Source organism: Cygnus olor, chromosome 10 (genome assembly GCF_009769625.2).
Source record: "Cygnus olor isolate bCygOlo1 chromosome 10, bCygOlo1.pri.v2, whole genome shotgun sequence".
Lineage (NCBI taxonomy): Eukaryota > Metazoa > Chordata > Aves > Anseriformes > Anatidae > Cygnus > Cygnus olor.
The window spans coordinates 1,230,353-1,255,594 of record NC_049178.1 but is presented as its reverse complement, the minus strand read 5'-3'; the positions used below and the strand labels follow the sequence as shown (position 1 = coordinate 1,255,594).

Here is a 25,242-nt window from a genome sequence, read left to right as displayed (position 1 = left end):
TGTTCCATGGAATCATTTTTCAGAGCAGAACTGTTCTGACACTCTCCATTCAGTTACTTCAGATACAGAAAGAAGAAAATATGGTGGTCACTATTAACAGTTTTTAAACAGTTTTTACTGATCAGCATTTATCTTACGTGACATCTGAGAATATGGATGGATATTAAATCTGGTGCCTAATGTCTAGTCTATTTAAAATAACATTTTCAATAGCAAATATAACAATGTGTGAGCTCTTTTTAGACAGTCTGTGGCCACCCAGACTGAGTGTCCGCTCAAAAATGTGGCAGTTCAGGTCTCTGGATGCACAGAGTGCCTGAGCCTGTTGCTGCCCTCTGAGGACGGCAGAGACACCGTGTGTGTGAGGTGTGAGCAGGTGGACGACCTGCTCAGCCTGGTGGCGGAGCTCAAGGAGGAGGTGGAGAGGTTGAGGGCCATCAGGGAGTGCGAGCGGGAGATAGACCTGTGGGGCAACTCCCTGCAAGGCCTGAAGGAAAAGCACTGGGGTGAGTCACCCCAAACAGTGGTGGACCCCCTGCCCTGTCGAGCAGAGGGAGGGGACCTAGGAGATGAGGAGGAATGGAAACAGATCCCTGCTTGACGTCGCAGGCAACCCCCCCTCCCTACTAGCCCTGCCTCCCCAGGTGCCCATACACAACAAATTCGAGGCCCTGGAGCTTGAGAGACTGGTGGGTGAGGATGAGGTGAACACTCTACCCAGGAGGATGCCTAGGGCAAGGAAGTCAACTCCACGCCTCAGGACTGCCTCCACTAAGAAAGAAAGAAGGGTGATTGTTGTAGGCAACGCCCTTCTCAGGGGAACAGAGGGCCCTATTTGTTGACCTGACCCTACCTGTAGGGAAGTCTGCTGCCTCCCTGGGGCCAGGGTCAGGGACATTGCCAGAAAGCTTCCTAACCTGGTTCGCCCTTCTGACTGTTATCTTCTTTTGATAGTCCAGGCTGGCAGAGATGATATTGATGAGGGAAGTCTGAAGGCTATCAAATGGGACTTTAGGGGACTGGGACGATTAGTAGATGGAGCAGGAGTACAGGTCGTGCTTTCCTCTATCCCTACAGTGGCAGGGAGGGGTATAGAGAGGACTCGGAAAGCCCACCTGATAAACAGGTGGCTCAGAGGCTGGTGCCAACACAGAAATTTTGTATTTTTTTTTGACCATGGGGCGCTTTACTTGGCACCTGGCCCACTAACTACAGATGGCTCCTACCTGTCTCGAAGGGGAAAACAGACACTAGCACAGGAGCTGGCAGGGCTCATTGAGAGGGCTTTAAACTAGGTAGGAAGTGGGACAGGGACGGGGAGGAAATAAGGCTCGTTAGAGGTGTGCCAGGGAGAACAATGTCAGGGCCGGGAGAGCAGGCAATGGCCCAGCTGAAGTGCATCTACAGTAATGCACACAGCATGGGCAATAAACAAGAGGAGCTGGAAGCCATCATGCAGCAGGCTAGCTGTGACTTGGTTGCCATCACTGAAATGTGGTGGGACCACTCCCCTGACTGGAGTGCTGCAATGTCTGGCTATAGACTCTTCAGAAGGGACAGGCAGCACAGAAGGGGTGGTGGTGTGGCTCTCTATATTAGAGAGTGTTTTGATGTTGTGGAACTCGAGGCTGACTGGGAATGATAAGGTTGAGTCCCTATGGGTTAGGATCGGCGGGAAGGCTAACAAGGCAGGCATCCTGGTGGGGGTCTGTTACAGACTGCCAAACCAAGATGAGGAGACGGTTAAGGAATTCTACAGGCAGCTGGCAAAAGTTGCGAAATTGTTGGCTCTTGTCCTTGTGGGGGACTTCAACTTCCCAGACATATCCTGGACATGCAATACAGCTCAGAGGAAGCAGTCTAGGAGGTTTCTGGAGAGTGTGGAAGATAGTTTCCTGACACAGCTGGTTAGTGAGCCTACCAGGGGAGGTGCCCCACTGGACCTTCCCTTCACAAACAGAGAAGGACTGGTGGGAGATGTGGTGGTCAGGAGCTGTCTTGGGCAGAGTGACCACGAAATGGTAGAGTTCTCTATTCTTGGCAAAGTCAGGAGGGGGACCAGTAAAACTGCTTGTCTTAGACTTCGGGAGGGCTGACTTTGAGCTGTTCAGGACACTGGTTGGCAGAGTCCCTTGGGAGGTGGTTCTGAAGGGCAGAGGAGCCCAGGAAGGCTGGGCACTCCTCAAGAAGGAAATCTTAAAGGCTCAGGAGCGGTCAGTCCCTACGTGCCCAAAGACAGGCCGGCGTGGAAGAAGACTGGCCTGGCTCAACAGAGAGTTGTGGCTAGAGCTTAGGAAAAAAAAGAGTGTTTATGATCTTTGGAAAAGAGGGCAGGCCACTCAGAAGGATTATAAGGATGTTGTAAGGATGTGTAGGGACAAAATTAGAAAGGCTAAAGCTCATCTGGAGCTCAATCTGGCTACTGCTGTTAAAGATAACAGAAAATGTTTTTATAAATACATTAACACGAAAAGGAGGACTAAATCCTGAGCTGGTGGAAGGGGATGAGCAGCAGGATGTGGCCCTCACAATCCACAAGGAAATGGTTGGCGACCTGCTACAGCACTTAGATGTACACAAGTCGATGGGGCCGGATGGGATCCACCCAAGGGTACTGAGAGAACTGGCGGAGGAGCTGGCCAAGCCGCTTTCCATCATTTATCGGCAGTCCTGGCTATCAGGGGAGGTCCCAGTCGACTGGCGACTAGCAAATGTGACACCCATCTACAAGAAGGGCCAGAAGATAGACCCGGGAAACTATAGGCCTGTTAGTTTGACCTCAGTGCCAGGGAAGCTCATGGAGCAGATTATCTTGAGGGTCATCACACGACACTTACAGGGCAACCAGGCAATCAGGTCCAGTCAGCATGGGTTTATGAAAGGCAGGTCCTGCTTGCCAAACCTGATCTCCTTCTATGACAAAGTGACGCACTTGGTGGATGAGGGAAAGGCTGTGGGTGTGGTCTACCTTGACTTCAGTAAGGCTTTTGACACCGTTTCCCACAACATTCTCCTCGAGAAACTAGCTGCTCTTGGCTTGGACTGGCATACGCTTCGTTGGGTTAGAAACTGGCTGGGTAGCCGGGCCCAAAGAGTTGTGGTGAATGGAGTCAAATCCAGTTGGAGGCCGGTCACTAGTGGAGTCCCCCAGGGCTCAGTGCTGGGGCCAGTTCTCTTTAATATCTTTATCGATGATCTGGATGAGGGGATCAAGTGCACCCTCAGTAAGTTTGCAGATGACACCAAGTTAGGTGCATGTGTCGACCTGCTCGAGGGTAGCAAGGCTCTGCAGGGGGATCTGGATAGGCTGGACCGATGGGCTGAGGCCAACTGTATGAGGTTCAACAAGGCCAAGGAGCTGCTGAGGGAGCTGGGATCGTACAGTCTGGAGAAGAGGAGGCTCAGGGGCGACCTTATCACACTCTACAGGTACCTCAAAGGAGGCTGTAGCGAGGTGGGGGTTGGTCTATTCTCCCACGTACCTGGTGACAGGACAAGGGGGAATGGGCTAAAGTTGTGCCAGGGGAGGTTTAGGTTGGATATTAGGAAGAACTTCTTTACTGAAAGGGTTGTTAGGCATTGGAATGGGCTGCCCAGGGAAGTGGTTGAGTCACCATCCCTGGAGGTCTTTAAAAGACGTTTAGATTTAGAGCTTAGTGATATGGTTTAGTGGAGGACTTGTTAGTGTTAGGTCAGAGGTTGGACTCGGTGATCTTGGAGGCTTCTTCCAACCTAGATGATTCTGTGATTCTGTATGTAAACCCATCACTGTGTAGGTCTTGTCCACATGCAGAAGTTGAAGTAATTAGAATTTATCTTGCAGAATTAATGCAGTAATGCTGTACTGTTGACTTAAGTTATATTTTTACATAGATGCAGAAAGGAAGTTATGTGATCACAGTTGCTTTTTCCCTGATTATTGGTATCATACCATGGATTGTACCAGTGCATCTAGAATTACTACGTAAGATTTAACTTTATGCCTATTCAAAACAGTAAAACCAATATAAAAGAGGTATGTACAGCCAAGTTTGTTTTTGAAAAATGGGATTTAGATTCTAGACTTACTCAGGAAAGTTTCAGTTTTAACTTCATTTGTTACCTAAGTCATTGCTGTGATCTCAGAGAGCAGAAAGTGACATGGCAAGCTTTTGTTTTGTAAAACTGATTCTACGCTGAATGGTTAGGGACGCGTGAGTGTTTCCCACTGCAAGCTCACAGCGAATTAACCTTCCACTGGTGGATTCAATGAACTGATCAACGAAATTTTTAGAAGTAGGTTAATAATCAGAATTGTTTCCTATAGGAGCTGATTTGGGGAATTTTTCTCACTATCCTGAATGGAGAATTAAACAATATCCATAAAACCCATTAATGTATCTTTAAAATCAACAAAGAAAGGTAAACTTCAATGTCTCTTTGTTTGTTTGTTTGTTTGTTTTGTTTGTTTTTTAAACTAGATTACCTTTGGGAACTTATATTACTATAAATAGTAAGTCATTCTATTAAGTAATGAACAGTATAGAGTTGGCATTTTAAAAATATAGCTTACCATATATTTCTTTTTACAGAAGATTTTGTACTTTATGGTATAGCTAGTAAATTTCATTTATATAATGTTGCCGCAAAAAGAGAATAGAGAAAAATACACAACTCATTGGGATAAGGAAATATAACAGCATTTAATGAACTGATCACTCATCTTCAGTGTTAGCTGTCTATAGGTTTTATTTTTATTTTTGAAGTAATGCCAACCAATTAGCAGTATTTCTGATGATGCTTTAAATAACTTCCAGAGAAACTGCAGATACCAAATAAACTATATGTTTAAAATGCACTCAGAGAAAAATCATTAAAATCCTTGCAACAATATCATAGGGGCAGTCCATTCTTCATGATGATCTATGATATCTATTTCCTGAAATTTTATTATTAGTAGGTTTAATGCAGTTTGGTTGCTGCCTAGACCTGTTATCATGCTTACCGCTCATTCTTTTAGATAAGGCTGGTCTCCTTTTATTAGGAGCACAGTGTCTTTTGATTCTGTATAGATTAAAGCAGATCATTAGATATAAATCTCTCAGACGTATTCAGTCTCATCATAGGCTATATTCTCGCATTATTTTCAGAAAGATAAACTGTGACAGTGATCTATGCTATATTTTCAGAGTATAAATCTCACTGTGCTCTTTCACTTGTGTTTAGAAAATAAAGATTTTTTTTATTAATGGTTTTGTTATCTATCAACAAAGCATGAAAGTACTGTTCTTTAATGCTGTGTCCTCTGGACTCTTAGTCGGATTATGCATACTATTTACTTCAGACTAATTAACAACACTACACAGTGTATATCTTTCTTTAAACGACGTAAATATAAATCATGATTGAATTATACGTACATTTTATCTTTGAAAGACTGGAGAAGGTTTTGTGATTGAAATCTTGTCTTTAGGCAAGATAATAATGCAAGACACTGTATGCCTAGAAAGAGGATTTGGCCGTTAAGAAAACTGAAAAAGGGACAACGAGGACTATAGTATCACAACTGAGAGTAAAGAGAGAAATCCTCCAAGTACATTTTAAAACTTCTGTGGAAAATAAACTTGTTCAGAGAAGGTGAAATTAGATCAGTCTGTTCAGGAACTCGTCTGGCCAGATCTTGCATATCTCCCAGGATGCAGGTTCTACAAATTCTCTGGACAATGTCTTCTTATATTTTGTTACCCTCATGATTAAAAGGTTTTTCCTTAGAACTGTTCAGAATTTCTATTGTTCTGACTTTTCCCCCTTGCCATCTTAGAGGCCACATTCAAGAAGAATGAGTCAGTGAGTCAGTGTCTGTCTTGTATAGGGAAGTCCAAAACTGGTGTGTGTGGTGGAGTGACATTACTCCTGGAATAGAGAGGAATAATCTCACTAGTGTACACCTTGCTTATACAGCCCAGTATGAACTTGACCTCTTTTGCCTTAAGGGCTCCCTGCTTCTTGTTCATCATGGACCCAAGGCAGTTTTCTGTGAAGTTGCCTTCTAACCATCTCCCTGTTACCTGTGCTAGTGCATGTTTTTTTTTCCATGCCAGATACAGGATGTTTTCATGTTGAACCTCATGAAGATGCTGTCAGCCCAGACCTTCAGCATGTTGAGGTCCCCTTGAGAAGTGGCCTTGCCCCGCTGGGGCCATTCCCCCAGCTTGGGATGTGCCGTGACCTTGTTAGGTGTGTGTTCTGTCCAGGATGTTTGGGTAGCCTTCAGTTTTTCTTCAAAACAGTATTTCTCCTAATAATAACAAGCGGATGCTCCTCTTCCTACTTTCAGGCAATTTGTGAGCAACTTATTCTTGTAACAAATAGCTCTAGATGGATTTTATTCAGGTCTTGAATAAGCTGTCTGCTACTGTGCTTTTCAGATGAGAATTGTGCATGCATTTGTGTGTGTGAATGCACTTATTCATAAAAATGAGAACTGATTCTCTGATGTAAGGCTATTGCTGGAGATGTTGTCTTTAAAGGAATTTAAAAGTCTGGTCACAACCTTTGCACACAGTGCTCCTTTTTCTCACATCTAAAATGTGAAAACCATTTTTGCATTTTGCAACAGGGCACATACCTGGTATTGACCAACTGAAAGAGTAATTTCCTCCTCAGAAATTGTCCTATACTTCTGAAAAAAGCTGTTTATTTCTCTCACAATTTAGTTAAGTGCAAGTCTTCTGTGTGGGGCAGAGCCAAATAACCTTTCTCAGATTTTTTTTTTTTTCAACATTTCCTTTCATTTCTTCCTGTATCCATTCTGACACTGCTAATGTCTTGGAAGTCATGGCCTTAATTATATAAATCTAATTTCCTCTGAAATTTCCAGGCCAGATTGAAGCTTGCAAGAGGATAATCTGCTATGTACTAACTTTACTTTTTTCCAGCCCTCAAGCATTTTTAATATTGGTACAGAAAAACATAAAATTGTATATCAGTAAAAAAAAAAAACAACAACAAAACAAACACCCCCCCAAAAAAAAAAAAAAAAACACACCACCAAAAAAACAGGGAAAGCTATAATACCATAGAAATCTTCAAAGTTTTAGGTCTCATACCTGAAGTCTCATTATTTCTTGTATAGAGTTTTTCATCTGCATCCTGGAAAAAGTTTTGTGTTGTGTGTTATATGGGCCATATCAAATTGTATCTGTAGACTCACAGAAGTTAGAGATGAATAACTGATGATCTTTTTTGACAGAACAGAGTTCTCCAAACAGTATCGCATTAGGCATAAAACTGATGCTAATCTTGATCATGAAAAAGCCACAAAGCAGTAATAATGCTAACAAAAAGATTAAAGGAAAAAAAAAAAAAAGGAGTACAATACTATTACCTCCCAGATAGCATGTCATGTACTTTAAAGTTTTATTTTGGACAAACTTGACAACTGTGATGCTTTGAGAAGAAACAAATAGAGTATTTGCTAGAAATATCTGATAATGGCAGACTATGACTGGGAATGACCATGATACCCCTTCAAAACAAACAAACAAAATCTTTCAGATGTCCAAATCCTATGTTTGAGCTTCTATCAAACCTGAAAGACAAATCCTTAACGCTAATCTTGGATTTAGCTACCTAAGCCAGTTTATTTCAGGGGGTGTGTAAAGAGCATCACATTGCAAAAACTATCATGGAGTTTCATATCAGCGTGCTATGTTAGTGAAAATTATTTAGCAGAGATAGCGTAGGTCAGTATGCAGGTATTTTAGCATTACGTATTGCTGTCCACATTACTGAAAATAACATTAGCTCATGTTAATTCACCCACTCCTGTTAAAAGAAAGTAGCATAGAGTCAGCATACACAGATGAGGCAGATACTGTTTTGCAGTAAATACAATAAAGCTGTGGTTGATCTGCTTGATTGGAAGGACTCCTTAACGTATGTTTATCTGAAGAGAAAATGGGATATGAGGCAAATATTTTGCATTTGCAGGATTTCTGGACAGATGTCCTTTTGTTTATATCTGTGCACGCACATGCATAGCCCAGTGGCGTGGCTCTTTGCACAGATGCTTTTATCTGGAATTGTGGCAACCCTGCACATGAGTCTTCAATTTATCACTTGATGATAGCACAAGTACCACCTGTGGGTACCTGCCTCTAGGCTGACACAGGGACAATGGCATATGAATTTTGAAAACCAATGGGGATTTGCTTGCCTGGAGTTTCAGATTCTTCATCTATAAAAGTATTTACTAATTATGCCTCTTCTTCCGCACCACAGCAATTTTCTGAAGTCATAAATGCAGAACAGATTTGCCTAAAACACGGTTTTGTCATGTACTCTCATGGTTTTAGTTTATTCTCGCTTATACTTCAGCCATTTAACCTAAACTTTTGTTACATGTCAGATATTAGAAACATCAAAAGAGATCAGCCATTCTGTTACATCGAACAAAAGCCATATTTCGTCATGAAGACATTACTTGCAGTAATACTTTCTTAAAAAGGGTCTATCCATACCTGAACTGCATATCTGTATGGGAAGTTCCACTGTGTAGGTTTTAAATGGCTGCAGCATTAATTGACTTGATCTCTTCATTGTATTTTCAGGTTCGTATTTTTACCTATCTGATTGGAAGAGAAGCTGCTTTTGCTGATAACCTGAAGTGGATGGCCTGTGCTAACAAAGGTTAGTTAACCTTCAACAGTGAAAGCCTTGCTTTTGAAACTGTATCCCTGGGTCTTCTTGCATACCTGACCTGTTTTACAGGTACAGTGCCACTGACAACTAATCAAAGAGGATGGGTTGTTTTTTTTCCAGGAAGAAAAAAACTTATTTATCCATAGCACACAATTTAAAATATATTTTCTTTCTTAAAATGTCTGAATCTTTTTAAGATGTGGTCTTAAATTTTAGTTTAGAGACCAAACCTTAGTTTCAAATTGGTTGTCCTATTGTAGCTGTTACTACTTGGTCACAGTTACTTTGGTACCTAAGAACACTGGGTGTGAGTCCTGTTGAGTTAGGCATGGTATGTAAAACAACAGACATCCTGTCCTTTGAGGAGCTGACAGTGTAATTGAAAAAACAGGTTTATATTCTGTAAGGAAGGGGCATTAAAACATGTAAGATGCTGAGATGCTACAGTAAAAGGATTGACTAATATAAGTAAATAAGTAAGAATGATTCAGAGGAAAAAAAAAAAAGCGCACTCAAAAAACTAATTATTCTTCAGGTTTTCCTTTCCTCTTGGGGAAAAAAAACAAAACAAAACAAAAAAAACAAACTTCTTTTCCTTTGTGCCACATTACATTATGATGAATTGCATCAGGTGCTATCCATTTAGTCATTATTTCTTTAACTACTGTTATGTCCAGCTGATGGAAATTACTTAGTTTGAAGTCTTGTCTTAATCAGCTAATATTACACCATAATTTAGTTTAAGTAATAGTATAAGAATCCTTTGAAGCATCTTTTTGAAGACAATTTAATCAACAAAATCTTTTAGCTTTTTAGCCCTGCTCTTCAGATTCATAAAGATCTAAGTACAGAAACTCAGAAATTAGGACCAGGAAATAGAGACTACCTCACTAGATCATCTGGTCCATGTCTTTATTCTCAGAGGGGATCACCTTTGTCATTCTTCAGAACTACTTTGTTCTTTTCAGAGACATTGCTTCCAGTCAGAATCTTACAAACTAGATCAACTAAACAGTTTAATGCAGTTTAATGACTGTTTCTTCTATACATCTTTTTTTTTTTTTTTTTTTAAACTCTGTTTAGTAGGTACAATACCTGCTTTCTGGTAGCTTATAATTCAAAAAATCTTTTACCTCTAATCAGTAAATAAATACTTTCTTGTAGCTTTGAAAATCATAATTGGATTCAGCGTAAATCGTCATGTGAGGCAGTATGGATTTAGAGTTTTTCCTTTACAGTTTTCAGCTACAGCTCACCCATTTTCTTTTAGTGAAAGGAGGGATTACAGCACAGACAGATGATCAGTGTAGTAAAGCTGGTCTAAAGATTGGCTGAATGGCCATGCAATGGACTGCAGTTTACTACTTGCATGGGTGGGCCAAAGTATGTTGTTGTCACTGAGGGTCAATGGCCCTAAAATCAATTTTCCTTGCAGTGATTTTCCCCTTGGAAGCACAACATAGATGAAGGCTGTTTGCAGGGTTTCCAGCTGACTGGACTGTGGACAGCAGTCCTTTCCATCCAAAAGGGTCACAGGGGAAATCCATACCACCTTGCAAAACGTATTTAGCTTCTAGATTCTGATGGTGAAACCTTCAACAACATAACCTCACCCCTCCCCTTTTTCTGTTACATTTCTGTATATAAGTAGGGCATATCTAGAGGGAGTTCGCTTAATGAAGCAAAACACCAAACCATTTTAAATACATTAAAACATTCAAGAATCCCAATGACCCTCTAGAGTGGTTTGTGAAATTTGCAATGATTCAGTCTTCTGTATCGTGAGCCAGTGCACATGAAGGAAAAGAATTAAGATTTACTAACATCCTCAAGTGAACAAAAATAAGAGTTTCCTAAATGCACAGTGTGCATGTGCCGGATTTTAAAGTAAGCACTTACTACCTTTCCCTCAGCAGTCACTTCCAGTAGAAAGCTGTAAGGGAAAGATGGGAGTTAACGTGTTACTAACGAAACAGACAGCATTAAATGTTTGTTTGTTTGTTTGTTTGTTTGTTTCTTTTTCCCAGTGAATTTCTCTATTGCATTAGCAATTTGACAGCCTCTGTTTTGAATGTTTATTAATTACCCAGCATCGCTGTGGCTGGCATATTGCAAAATGGACAAAGGAGGGGATTCATCAGTACAAAGGAGCAGAAGCTGGGAAAGCACTGAAGAGAAAATGCTTTCAATATCAGAGGTCTGATAGCGGCTATCTAACTGCCAGCAGAGGCCAGATCAGCCCTGAGGCAAATTGTGCCCCAGCTGTAGCAGTTTATAGACTATTGTATTAGCAGAGAAGAGTTGCTTACAGAAAGCCCCAGTCACATCCATTCCCATTAATAGCATGACCCCAGCACCTCCTGCACTCTGGGCTATTGTGGGGAGTGGCAGGCAGCCAGCTATAGATACCGTTCACCTGCTTGAGAGGCCTCTTAGGAGGAGGGGGTGAATTCTCCATGGGAACTTTACAGCTGCAGTGAAACAATGAATTCCCCCTCAGTCCCTATGCAAAGAGGATTTTTTTTTAATTCTGATGTTTTATTAGTTGCAATAATATTACATTTATTTTACATGTGTCCAGAAAATGAGAAGTGCTGCACTCTATCTAAAAAAAAAAAATCTTTTGGAGGCATTTTTAAAAGTTCCATGTCTAATGGTGGACATTTTAGAGGAAAGGAACCTATCCAAAAACTGCAATGGACTGTGTAATATGGAAAGGCAGCCCTCTTGCAGAGCATAAGTATCTGTGTTTAACTACATTGTTATACGTATCTCATGCTTGTCATTACCAAATCTTACCCATTTCCTTCAAGAGTTTTTCCTGCTGGGGACAAAAATTAGTGCTGACTGCAAGGAGCTCTGGGGTAGCATAAGTCACACACCAGGGAACTAAGCAGCAGGTGTTAGAATGCAAAAATTTAAGCACAGGTTTGCTGCTGTTGTTTACATGGCCTCAGCAACTGTGCTCAGAATTTCAGAGCATGTCTTTATCTGATGATAAAACCTTGGTATGGGAAGAGTAAGGTTTTTAAACCCATTTGATCTCTGGATAGGAGTTTAATTTATCAGTGTAGGAAGCTAATTCCTGTGAGGTTTGACATTTGTTATGCACAGTTATGAACATGTGAATCATCAACATGTCTAAATGTACCAGGGAAAATGAACTAAGAGAATATTACCCAATGCTGTCTGTAGCTATGCTATAGTAACTTTTGGTGGAGTTTTCCCAACAGGAGAAAATCCAAAACCAAATATTAGAAGAAGCATCAAAATATGGGAAAGGTAATTCGTGTAGCTTTTGCAATTCCTTTCTCTTTTCTGTAATGGGAGCTAGAACTATAGGAAATCAACCTTTTATAGAAATAAGTAAATAGATGAACCATAAATTCATAAAAGATAGCTAACTTCATATTAAATGACTCATGGAAATGTTAAAATCTTTAAGTTTTCCTAATGTGAATTACAAAAGCACACAAACCATATTTGTAAGGATACAAACCATATTTAAACAGACTAAATCTTCAAAGAACTTTGCAAAGATTGAAAATGAAACCCACACCTGTGATCACATTATAAAAAACCTAGAGAGCATGCATGTGGTTGACACCATCTTCATCTAAGACTTGTCTTTTGCATATCTTTAGCAGCAATTTTTACGTTTCTTTAAACTTAGTTATTTGAAACTAACCAATTAAAAAAGCATAAAGTCTTTAACATTCTTTCTTTCAACTTTCCTTCTGTTGCAGCCTGATATATGATCTGTGAAATACAGAAATGATATATATATATTTTTTTCACGCTAAACTCTTTTTCCTCCACTTGCTAACCTTGACTTCTCTAGCTGTCATACTCTCTGGCAAGGAGCACTGCACAGCTAGTCTGCAACTACATGCATGCCAGTATACATGTGCTGATTTACCAACTGGCTCCTTCCAAACAGGATGCTCAATGTCACTTTCAATCTGGGCAGAGCCACAAATTTTCATTTGTCTTTGAGACCTTTATTTCTTTAAGTTTGTTTGAAATTGATTCAGAATAACAGATAGACTTAATCATTATCTCTTTTAGTCTTAGGAAATTGGGATAAAAAATGTTCTCTCTATTGTGCAGTTTAGGGATACGTTTTGCAAGTACTACAGCAAGAAATGAATATTTTGAATGTAACATGCTGCCTGGAGAGTTTTGTGATATTATGTAAGGTGTTCTATCAGATATGAGAAAAGGAATTCTTAAAAACACTACAAGGAGAAATATCTAATGTAATACCCATCCATATTACCAATACTTGTGAATAAACTGCTCAAGTAGGTGTCTGCTCAAGTTGGCTGTACTTGGTCCAGATGCGTCTCTTCTAAACAAACAATAACACACCACCACCAAAAAAACCTACAATGTTCACAATTATCAGTGTCTTGTAATGTGTATCAGACTTTGAAGTGTTACAAAGCTCTTTTTTTCACTTGGAAAACTGACATTAAAACTTTCAGGAGGCAATCAGTAAATTCTGGCAAGGTATTCTCTATCTGAAAAGTAACTTATAAGCTGTGATTAAATAAATTTCGAGGCATAGACATCCAAGTGTTTTTTAAATGAGCCTCTGAGGTTTTGAATTTAATTGAAGTATGATATTAAAAAGTGTTAACTAACTGATTTCAACATGTATGGGTGTGAAAGTATTGTTTGATTAAAAATGACCTTTTCATTGCCTTAGATGCAATGCCAATTTTTCAAGCAGTTAATCTGCTCTGACATTTTAGGCATTATTTAACATATATTAAGGGTATAAGTACAGGTGTTACCCCTTTGTTCACTGTACAGCACTTAGTTCAAGCAGATCTCTGCTCCATTTACAATTTTGCACACTGTTATAAGAGAAGTGCAAATATTGGCATGATATGTACTTGTTGTAGTTTAACCCGGTTGGCAGCTAAGCACCACACAGCCGTTTGCTCACCCTCCCCCCTCCATCTCTGGTATGGGGGAGAGAAACGGAAAACTGAAGCCTGTGAGTTGAGATAAAGACAGTTTATTAAGACAGGAAAATAATAATTATAATGATAATAGTACTAATAATAATAATGTGTACGAAACAAGTGATGCCCAATGCAGTTGCTCACCACCCACTGACTGATGCCCAGCCTATCCCCAAGCAGCCAGCCCCCCCACCCCGGCTAGCCACCCCTATATATTGTTCAGCATGACGTCAGATGGTATGGAATACCCCTTTGGCCAGTTTGGGTCAGCTGTCCTGGGTCTGTCCCCTCCCAGCTCCTGCTGCACCCCTAGCCTGCCCGCTGGCAGGACAGAGCGAGAAGCTGAAAAGTCCTTGGCTTGGTGTAAGCACTGCTCTGCAACAATTAAAACATCAGCATGTTATCAGCACTCCTCTCGTCCCAACCCAAAACATAGCACCCTACCAGCTACTAGGAGGAAAATCAACTCTATCCCAGCTGAAACCAGGACAGTACTGAAAAGTTCATGAGCTAAACAGAACAAATAATACTGGAGTGGTGATATAAAATTGCATAGAAATCACTGAAACAAAAGAGTGAGTAAGTCTGTTCTCTAAGGGCAATAATGGTTGTCCATGGGGACAATTGAAAGTATGTATTTGGTAGCAAGAGAACAGGATAGGTGAACGTAACTGGAGGTCCCATGTTGCACGTCTCCCACAAAGAAATGAGAAGTGTTTTGTGTGCTCTTTCCTTTTAGTGATCTGAATCCTGATTTACAGACATTGTACACTATTTTAAGTAGAAGGAAGAAAGGCAAAAGGCTTAGTAGTCTACTTGTGCTTCTGCTTTTTTTCCTGAATTTCTGTGAGTGACCTCGGTTTTTGAGTATGTAACTTGAGATGTGAACAGTGCCGAACAAATGGCTTCCAATATTGGTTCTCTTTTAAGCTTTCTGAAATGAGGCATACCAGAATTCAGACACTTAGAACTGCTTTAAGGAAAGTGTAGATCACCTGCTGTAAAATGAGGGGTCCACACAGTTCTGATGTATTTTGAATCCTTGACTGAAAGGTTTATAAGCCACAGTGTGTAAATATACATACATATGTGTGTATATATATAAGTTATAAAGTTACGTGAATAGCTGGTACTGGCAAATTATCGTATCTTGACGAAGTATTGACATTCATTTACACCAAATGAAAAGGACCAGATAGTGAAATATCCCTTATTACCCACAGGAGAGATAACCTCACATTTTGATTTTGTAGTCTCAGCAGTGACAAAATTGGAGGAGGCAGCATTTCAGGAAGAGTAATTTAAACATTGCATTTTCTCATAAGTGCTCTAAGGCAATAATTCATGAAATCATGCTATATTTTTTATTCTTTTCAACATGAAATTGAATTCATACATAGAATTCCGCATTTTCAAGTACAGGTTCCCTAATTAAACTTATGTCAATCAATTTACTCTGTCAGAAAATATTTTCAAAACCTCAGGCAAAAAAAAAACACTTGCCTTAATGTTATGTTTAGCATTCGGTTAACCTCCTCACACAATACTAAACTTAACAGAAAAAAATAAATTTTAAATAAAATTCCTTAAGTAGAATCCTGAATATTTGAACAGTATACTGTATACTGTATTATGAGCATAGTATATAGTATACTATGAGTTCGAATACTATACTATGAATATCTGACTTGATAGTATAATAAAATTGATTATGGGGAAAAACTTTTTTCTTATTAAGTTGAAAATATTCATTAAACAACTTCTATGAATCGTCATTTTATAGATCTCTGCCCTTAAGTCTGTCCTTACACTGTGTCTTAATATATACACGTAAATCTATGGCTGGCATGAGATGGAATTTATGTAGAAACATCAGTTTTGTACTCCACAAATTATTGGCAAATGTACCGAATCAGAAAGTTCTAGCTTTCAGACCACAGAGCACCCTTACAACCTTGTCAGGCCTGGCGCTGTCTATAATAAGCACAGCTCAAAAGTTCTTTCAAGCTGCCAAGTTTTCTGCTGAAGCTTGATACTGAAGCTCCACAGCAGATATGATCATGTCAAAAGACTAAAACTGTATCGAGACCTTCCATGAAAATTCCATATTGTTCTTTTCTCACTAAAGGAAATGAATGTATACTAAGGGCATTTGATGCAGTTAAGTAAGGCCTGATGAAACTATAACCTTGAAATTTGTCAGTCCTTTGTAACCTTTTCATGATGTGGGCTCCAGATGCCAAGGTCACTGTGTTGTAAAGGTACTTGACGTCTAAGCAGTGGTAAGGAAGTGGTGGCAGCTCAAACAGCTGTGGCCTCTGCTGTTCTCAGTGCTCTCAGGTTGTAGGAGATGTTTCAAAGGATTAACAAAGCTGTGATCACTTAGCCAAGCAATTCTAGTTGCAGTCTCCATTCCCGGTGACCTGGGAAAATAACATATTGCTGTTATCTGACGTTTAGTAACATTCTACAAGGATGAGCATTTTAGAACATTGACAGCTACTGTTTTGTGTCTGTAGTTCTAATCAGTAATGCTGCTTGAAACCAGACAAACTTTGGATGTTTTTGTACAAAGGTATTGATACCAGTTTATATTTTTAAAGTATGCACGATTTAGAAACAAAAAAATCCCAAAACTTCTTTACTATCAAGCAACAAAAGGTTTCTGGAAATAGAGGGTTTGGGACAGGCCATGCAGTGATTTATAGCAGTCTTGGGAATGTAGCTCTCCAAGAATGGCTGAGAGTTTTACGGACTTCTTTCACTGGTTACTACTGCTTGAGGCTGCTTCTCATAAAACATTCCTTCATTGCATTTCTCCTTTGCAAATAAACAAGCAGGAAAAAAAAATAAAGACATAACATATCATACTTCGTGTTGAAATCTTCTTTAATTTGTTCTGCCTGGTTTGTAACTTCAAACTGTGTGTTTTCACAGGCTTTTTTACTCAGATTTCTACTTTAGCTGATGTTCAAGAGAATGTCATGGAATACCTCCACGTTCTTAGCCGACCAAAGGTTATTGACCAAGAGCATGATGTAGTATGGACTGAAGCATATATTGACAGCACTGTAAGTCTGCATAAGAAAGTATTTAATATAGGTTTACTACATATAATTAGGAATTTGGAGTATAACCATTGTGGTAAAAACACTAGTTGTGTATTTCTGTCACTGGAATGCTCCAATTCTATGTGAAAATCAGGATTTGATATCTTTGTTACAATCAAATAGTTTGAAATTACTGAACTTCAGCAGATACTTATACATTGTAAATTACATAGAAAGCAATGAAACAAACGTGAGTCACAGCATCATTTTTGAATTTATGACTGGTGGTTTTACTCGGGTGGGCGGCTGAGCTCCACCACAACCGCTCTCTCACTTCCCCTCCTGAAAGAGGAACGGGGAGAAAATACGACGAAAAGGGCTCAAGGGTTGGGATAAGGACAAGGAGATCGCACAGTAATTATCGTGATGGGCAAAACAGACTCAGCATAGGGAGATAGTAAGATTTGTTGCTTATTACTAACAAGCTAGAAAAGTGAGAAACAAAGGAAAGAAACCAAAAGCACCTTCCCCCCCATCCACCCTCTTCCACCTCCTCCCCCCCCGAGCGGCGCAGGAGAACAGGGGAATGGGGATTATGGTCAGTCTATAGCGCTTCTTCGCCGCCGCTCCTTCTCGGTCACTCTTGTCCCCTGTGCTGTGGGGTCCCTCCCACGGGATGCAGTCCTTGGTGAACTGATCTGGCGTGGGCTGCCCACAGGCAGCAGCTCTTCAAGAACTGCTCCAGATATGGGTCCGTACCACGGGGTCCATCCCTCAGGAGCAAACTGCTCCAACCTGGATCCCCCACGGGCAGCAGCTTCCACCAGGTCACCTGCTCCTGTGTGGTCTCCTCTCCACTGGCTGCAGGTCCAGCCTGGAATCTGCACTGGCAGGGGTCTTCCACAGGCCGCAGTCTCCGTCGGTGCAGGTCCACCTGCTCCACTGTGGTCTCCTCCACGGGCTGCAGTGTGGAACCCTGCTCCACCGTGGTACTCCATGGGCTGCAGGGGGACAGCCTGCTTCATCGTGGTCCTCACCACAGGCCTTAGGGGACTTCTGCTCCGGTGCCTGGAGCACCTCTCCCCCTCCTTCTTCACTGACCTTGGCGCCTGCAAGGCTGTTCCTCACTCCTCTCACTCTCCCAGCTGCTGTGTGTCACAGCATTTTTTTTTTTTTTCCCTGTCTTAAATATGCTCTCACAGAGGCGCAAAACAACATTACTTATTGGTTCAGCTCTGGTCAGCAGTGGGGCCCTTATCAAACATGGGGCAGCTTTCTAGATCCTTCTCACAGAAGCCACCCCTATGGCCCCCTGCTACCAAAACCTTGCCACGTAAACCCACTACAATGACCTCCGAATGTACATTTTTGTTACTAAAAATGGACATTGAACAGAAATTGATTGGATTGAGTAACCATTTCTTCTATATGTTTTAAAACATATAGAATATATGAATAAGTCAGTATAAAAACAGATTGACAAGAATCAATATTTTTAGTATAGAAAGGTGGATGAACAGCTAGGTGACAACTGTGGTGTCCTGGGGGAAGAACAGCAAGAAGATTCTGCCTTTTAGTGTGGATTGAATGGGTGATCTGTTAACAAATTTGTCACAACCTTCTAATTTTAACTTGATATCCTTGTGAAACATTAGAGTTGAAGCAGAATTTTCTGTTATGCAGTGACTGAGCGCACCATCTTTTTTTAGTATCATTTGGGGTAAAAATTCAGATTTGCAGATAAGGGTTGTTCATTTTCATGTGTTGATCTAAAATAGCTTTTAGTTTATTTTCTTATTTTTTTTTAATCCAGTTAAAGTATTTTGGTTTGGTTCTATGTTATACATAGAACAAGAGTTTGCAGCAAATATCTGTCATATGGTACAATATGATGCCAAGTATTTCATGTAATGAATAGAAGATCACAGATGACTAGTGGCAAATTTTTTTTCTTCTTTTTGTTCTATATACCTCTGGAAAAATAGGGCAAGGCAGGAAAAACTCACCGGCTTCACTTTTTTTTTTTTTTTTTTAATGTGATTTTTCATTTGTTTTGAAAGTCTGGAATGCTTTCAGGAGGTTTAAACTGATGCAAAAATCTTAAAAAAAATCACAAAAACAAAACCAAAAAACCCACAACCATGCTGTGAATAGAGTTTTGCTTCATCTTCTCGTTTGTTTAGGTCTTTCCCATTCTTCAGCTGGTGCTATGGGTAATATAAAATAAATACTAAAACCATAGCTACTCAGAAGAAACAAAAACTTGCGTGGACATAAGGCTTTATTTTTTCGGAGCAACTTCACTCATCTCTATTCCTTTTTTTAAGAAGGTGTTAATCCAGTTAATCCAGTTTCTTCTGTGTTCTCTTTCTGTTATTGAAACGCAACAGGGTGAGAAGAAAACTACCTCTTTTTCATTCCATGAAATGGGGAGATGACTAAGAAAATCTGTTTCTCATTCACCTCTTGGATTTATATTCTTGAAGTAATCAATGTGTATATGTTAAAGGGAGTTTGTCTATCTGCTGGAGCAGAAAAAGATCCATGTAATTGGTGTTTTAGTGCAACTATCCTTTTTGCTCTTGGCCTTTGAATCTTGGATTAAAAGTGTTGTTGCAAATGAAATCTTTCTTTCTCAACACCAAGTTCTTCCTTTTCCCTACCAACCAAGTACAAAATTCTGTTTCAGAATTAAGAAACTGGCTGGGTAGCCGGGCCCAAAGAGTCATGGTCCAGTTGGAGGCTGGTCACTAGTGGAGTCCCCAGGGCTCAGTACTGGGGCCAGTTCTCTTCAATATCTTTATTGATGATCTGGGTGAGGGGATTGAGTGCCCTCAGTAAGTTTGCAGACGACACCAAGTTAGGTGCGTGTCGATCTGCTCGAGTTTAGGAAGGCTCCGCAGGAGGATCTGGATAGGCTGGACCGATGGGCTGAGGCCAACTGTATGAGGTTCAACAAGGCCAAGTGCCGGGTCCTGCACCTGGGGCACAACAACCCCAAGCAGCGCTACAGGCTGGGAGATGAGTGGTTGGAAAGCTGCCTGGCAGAGAAGGACCTGGGAGTATTGGTTGATAGCCGGCTGAATATGAGCCAGCAGTGTGCTCAGGTGGCCAAGAAGGCCAACAGCATTCTGGCTTGCATAAGAAACAGTATGGCCAGCAGGGCTGGGGAAGTGATTGTCCCCCTGTACTCGGCTCTGGTTGAGGTTGCACCTCGAGTACTGTGTTCAGTCTTGGGCCCCTCGCTACAAGAAGGACATTGAGGTGCTCGAGCTAGTCCAGAGAAGGGCAACGAAGCTGGTGAGGGTTCTGGAGAACAAGTCTTACGAGGAGCGGCTGAGGGAGCTGGGATTATTTAGCCTGGAGAAGAGGAGGCTCGCGGGCGACCTTATCACACTCTACAGGTACCTCAAAGGAGGCTGTAGTGAGGTGGGGGTTGGTCTGTTCTCCCACGTGCCTGGTGACAGGATGAGGGGGAATGGGCTAAAGTTGTGCCAGGGGAGGTTTAGGTTGGATATTAGGAAGAACTTCTTTACTGAAAGGGTTGTTAGGCATTGGAATGGGCTGCCCAGGGAAGTGGTTGAGTCACCATCCCTGGAGGTCTTTAAAAGACGTTTAGATTTAGAGCTTAGTGATATGGTTTAGTGGAGGACTTGTTAGTGTTAGGTCAGAGGTTGGACTCAGTGATCTTGGAGGCTTCTTCCAACCTAGATGATTCTGTGATTCTGTGGATACAGCAGCGTGTGTAGATGCAAGATGCAAGAACGCTAGAGGGAGCATAGGGCAGGGATGTTGATGAGAAAATGAAATTAAAAAAACAAAACAAAACAAAACGCAGTGGAGATGTTGCATTCTTGAATGAAGGAACTACTTAAATCCAAATTCTAGCTCTATTACTCAAAAACATTACCATTTCTAGTTCTGCTCTCTCTCTTCTTTTTTCATTCTTTTGGCTCAGGCTAATTAACATCCCTATGCACATACACACACACATTTATAAATGTCTGAGAGCTCCACTCAGGGCCTTAATGGGTTGGATGGTACAAGAAAAAAGATTTAAAACCAGAATACAGTGATCTGCTTAGCTGCAAACCACCTCTCTCCCCTCCCCTCCCATTTAAAAAATAAAAATAAAAAAAAATCAGGATGAATGGGGACAGTTAGATACAAAAGTCTGGGAATAGCAACAAAGGCAACCTTATAACAAACCAGATGTGCCTCTGCCTCAGCTAGAGATGCCTGAGAGCTATTTTCAGAGATCGATTCCTTAGCCATCTCTAGTGTTTTGGCATTAAAATGCCACCTAAATGGTCCTCTACATCCCCTGGCTTGTTGAGTTTTGCAGGCAGTTTGTGTCCCCGCCCCTCCCTGGATGCCTCTTAGACCCTGATAGCTAAGAAATAGTGTCTTGCCAGAAAACTTAAATGTTCTTACATCCAGCAGTGTCAGAACAACCATGGCTAGATTGCCAGGACCACACATATGGATGTAATCGGTGTCACTGTGTCTTGATGGAGTATACCTTCCCTGCTCTTTTCTCACCAAATATGACCTGCTGTGCTGTTTTAGAGCAAGCAGCAGTATGCTGGAGCATACTAGGATCCAGCCAGAAACATTATCATTGACTTGAAGTCTGACTCTTCTGACATAGGAGTGATGTAATCTTAAAAACATGTCACTGACTCTCAGAAGAATTTAATAAATTCCTGAAATCATTTGAAGTTAGGTTTGTGGAGAACTGGGCTGATCCTCATTGTACTCTGTTCAGGAATTTACTTGAGAAATGGTCTTTAGAGGCTATCTTGAGCTAATTCCAAGGTCAGCTTCACAACAGTTGGAGTGTAATTCATGCAGCAGGCTGGTAGCTTAGGCACTGTAAATAACATCAGACTAAGATGTTGGGATTTTAAAGCATGCAAGTATATCAGCTGGTGTGTAGTCTCCAGATTCTGTCCTGTGATTCTATATTCCACACCTTTCCCTAACATCAGTCTCTTTTCCATTTGTACCTCTCTAGTCAGTAGTTTGATATGCACTGGGAGTAAGCTTTGTTGGATCTGTGCAAGTCCATGGGAAAGAGTATTTGGGGTGTCAAGAGTCAGTCAAGAGTGTCAAGGACACGCAGATCCTTCTTGATGAAGTCTAATAGAAGAAGAGACCATCTTGCTACATGTTGGTGTTCAGCTGCGTAGCCTAGAGGTTGTTCTGTAGGAGTTGCAGGTAGGACAACCATACAGCGGGCCCTAGATGGTGAGGTCTGGACAGCATTCCAACAGACCAGTCTCAGTGTAACTTTTCTGCCTCAAAATTAGGTCAGATTTGGATCTGACATTGCTGCTTTAACATCAGTAGGGCCTACAAGTACCTAATGCTTCAGAAAATAAAATACCTTAATGGGTGCTTAAAAATAGACTTGGATTTCTGAATGAAAGCTTCCAATGGCAGTTTTTGCTGAGTAGATAATAATTATAAAATATAAAAGTATTTCAGGAGGGGCATAATATTAAAATGGTCAATGACGTCTTTTAAGCATATGTGCAGCCATAGCAAGTCAATACAAATGACAGTACTGGGGGGAAAAAGGAAAAGTGCCTGGGCACTGGGATATTCCAGTAAACTGATGTATAGAACTAGTCTCTTGGGGATTCTGATAATTATCTATAAAGTAGAGAAGCCGTTAATTCACTCTCTTGATAGTGTCTGGAATGTGGAGAAACGTTACTTTTTTTCTGCAGGAAATAAAAATAAATAAATAAAGAAAGAAAGAAAGAAAAACTGGACTGGCACCTGAGTTCCTGCTGCTTAAATGCTTACAATTGACAATTTGTTTATTGGAGCATGTAACTTGACCTACTTGGACCTTTGCTGACTCTTCCTGGTGAAATTTGTTTCTCATAAGCGTACCTTAGGATATTCTCTGGATCTAATGCACCGTTGAGTTCATCTCCTTCAGGCTATTAGTTTCAAGCTGTGAGCAGATTCAGGCATGCATTATCATGTTGACCCTGCTCAGTTTCCATCTGGAGGATTCCTTTGCATAAAAAGGGCAAATTATTATTTAATATTTTGAGATGGCTGGTGCTTCAGAAGTTGAGTTAATTAAAATACAAAAAGCATTCAGAATCATTACAGGTCATGACTTGTCATAATACGAACTGTGAGTGGTTTTTACTCCATACTCTGCTTCAAGTACTGTATGTCCATTCTTCATTCACACTATTCCCACCGTCTCATAGATGTGCATCAAATTATGGATTTTAGTTTAATTTCTACAATTGCTGTAAAAAAAAATAAAATATATATATATTTAAAACAAACAAACAAACAGGAATTTTTTTGGAAATATTTTCCAACCAAGAGGCCGATGCTGTGCTAGTAAGGCAACCTGTCCAACAACCTTGTTTCCCCTTATGGTGGCAGTAAGTTCGGGTAGCTCCACTGAACTAAAGCCTATTATGCTATTATGCTTGCCTTTTTTCCATCCAGGAGTTTTGAGTGAGGTATTATCCTGTTTACTACTTCTCCCATGCACTCAATTTTCTTTGTGCTCAGTGCACAGAAGAGCTTTTATGAAGTAACAAAAATTAAATACTACCCTATTTCCACTAGCTTCTATTCCCAGATATACTTTCAAATACTTTTGGTAGCACAAGTTAATTGTGCTATTATAATAAGTAGGTGTAATTAGCATTTTTATCATGGTAAAAGGTTCCCTGGGCCTCTATTTCAAAACTAACTTATAGATCGTAGTACTGGAATGCATTAAAATGCATCAGAGTGTTCAGAATGCTCATGTATATCTACAGCAAGTAAATATTGGTAATCACTGCAGAACTGAATGTCAGGAAATGTCATTAATCAGCAGCTGCAAAAAGAAAATTTACACACAGGCAGTAATTTTTTTTTCTTTTTATGTCAGTTCTAAAAATCAGAAAAGAGTTTTTTTGTTTGTTTTGTTTTGTTTTCCTCAATACTACCTAGGAGTTGGTTACATGATCTAAACTTTCCTTTGTGGTCAGCATCACTTAATCTCTACTGATTAATGGTTCTTTATTAGAACAAGTCATCAACATTGACTGCTTCTGAGGTTCCCAAGAAAATTTCCATTTCTTGCTTTGACATTTATTTAAGTGAATTCAATCAGGAAAAGGAAATCCCATGCTTGGATATCAGGCATTCCATCAGGTAGGTTTGTTCTTAAAATAAGGTTCTTTAAGCACTGCTTTGTCTGCTATGGATCTACAATCATCTTTTAACAACAGAAATATGGGATAAAAAATAAAAAGTAGCCCAGGAAATGCCTTTTCATCAGCTCTGCAGCCTAAATTAATTTTCCTAGAAAAAAAAAATAACAATTCCAACTATTTCATCTTTTCCAAAGCTTCTGTAAGAAAATGATTGCAGTTTGAGGATGCACACCATCTGCTCCAGCAATTATGGTCTGCTGTATTTGCACTGGGATCTTATAGGTAGCACTTGAAAAATAACAATGGTGATCACTGCAGATATTTGTACATAAAACAAAAAATAAATCCTGCATATACTTATATATAGGTGCAATATCCCTTTAGGCTGATTTAGTGGGTTGTCTGTGGAAATCTTCACTGACAGTCCAATAAAAACAATCTGTGAGCCATGACTTTTATGATTTCTGTGGCCCAAAATTTCCAGTCACCATAATTAAGCATTCTCATTTGCTACTGAACAGTTCTAATGTTTGTTTTACTGCTGAATCTAGAGTAAATGAATTACCATTAGCAACATTAACTGTTTCAAATTCAGTAAGATCTGTGTCAACTGTCAAAACATAATGAGTGCTCAAGATAGTAAATGAATAAACCTCTCAACTGAATAGAATTAATGCATATTCATTATCTTTTAAGATGCAGCTCAAAAATAACAATGGATGTTCTTTTTTTGTTAGCAAATGCACATCCGATTTACTTATGTTAGGCAGCAGGGTGCTAATCAGTGCAAGGAACACTGTGTCACTTTAATTTGAGTTTAGAGCCCTTGTGCACAACATCAGTACAAGAGACATGGTGCAGCGTGTCCCAGTAAAACATACAATTTGGGAACTGTCCCCCATCCCTGAAATGAAAATCAGGCCATGCACAGGAAAATAAAGATCATAATGACCTGATGGTAATATTGATACTTTAAGAATATGTATGCTATTCCATACAATAAATACAGATTAGGACACGCATAAGCATGGGTACCAGCTGTGCCCATACATGATATGTGTGTGTACCTTTTGGCTTTTGAAGTAAATTACTTTGATAAATTATGTTTGCTTTAATCCATTGCTAGTGCTGGAACTTATACTACACGATGGCAATTTTCATTTATTTCATTAAGTGCAGAATATTACTACAGAGAGCTAATTGCTAGTTGTCAGAACCACTAGAAAAAAATGTTGTAAGGAAACAGCAATATTTATTTTAATGAATTAACACTTTTCATGTGTATAGCCATATATAGTATTTACACTATAAAATGCTATACACTGTACATCAAAAAGATGTTTAAAACAT

The 25,242-nt window shown here is 40.1% G+C and overlaps 1 protein-coding gene across 10 annotated transcripts in view; it reads left to right on the top strand.

Moving 5' to 3' along the window:
* Nucleotides 1-25,242, top strand: part of CACNA2D3 (calcium voltage-gated channel auxiliary subunit alpha2delta 3) — a 493,098-nt gene that overhangs the window by 318,947 nt on the left and 148,909 nt on the right. For all 10 annotated transcript variants that reach the window (XR_005822833.1, XM_040568227.1, XM_040568219.1 and 7 more), the window contains 2 exons: nt 8,592-8,670; nt 16,593-16,726. Coding sequence is in view for 9 of the 10 variants with exons in the window: in XM_040568227.1 (XP_040424161.1) it covers nt 8,592-8,670; nt 16,593-16,726 (213 nt within the window). In the remaining variant the exon portion in view is untranslated. The remainder of the gene's footprint in view (nt 1-8,591; nt 8,671-16,592; nt 16,727-25,242) is intronic.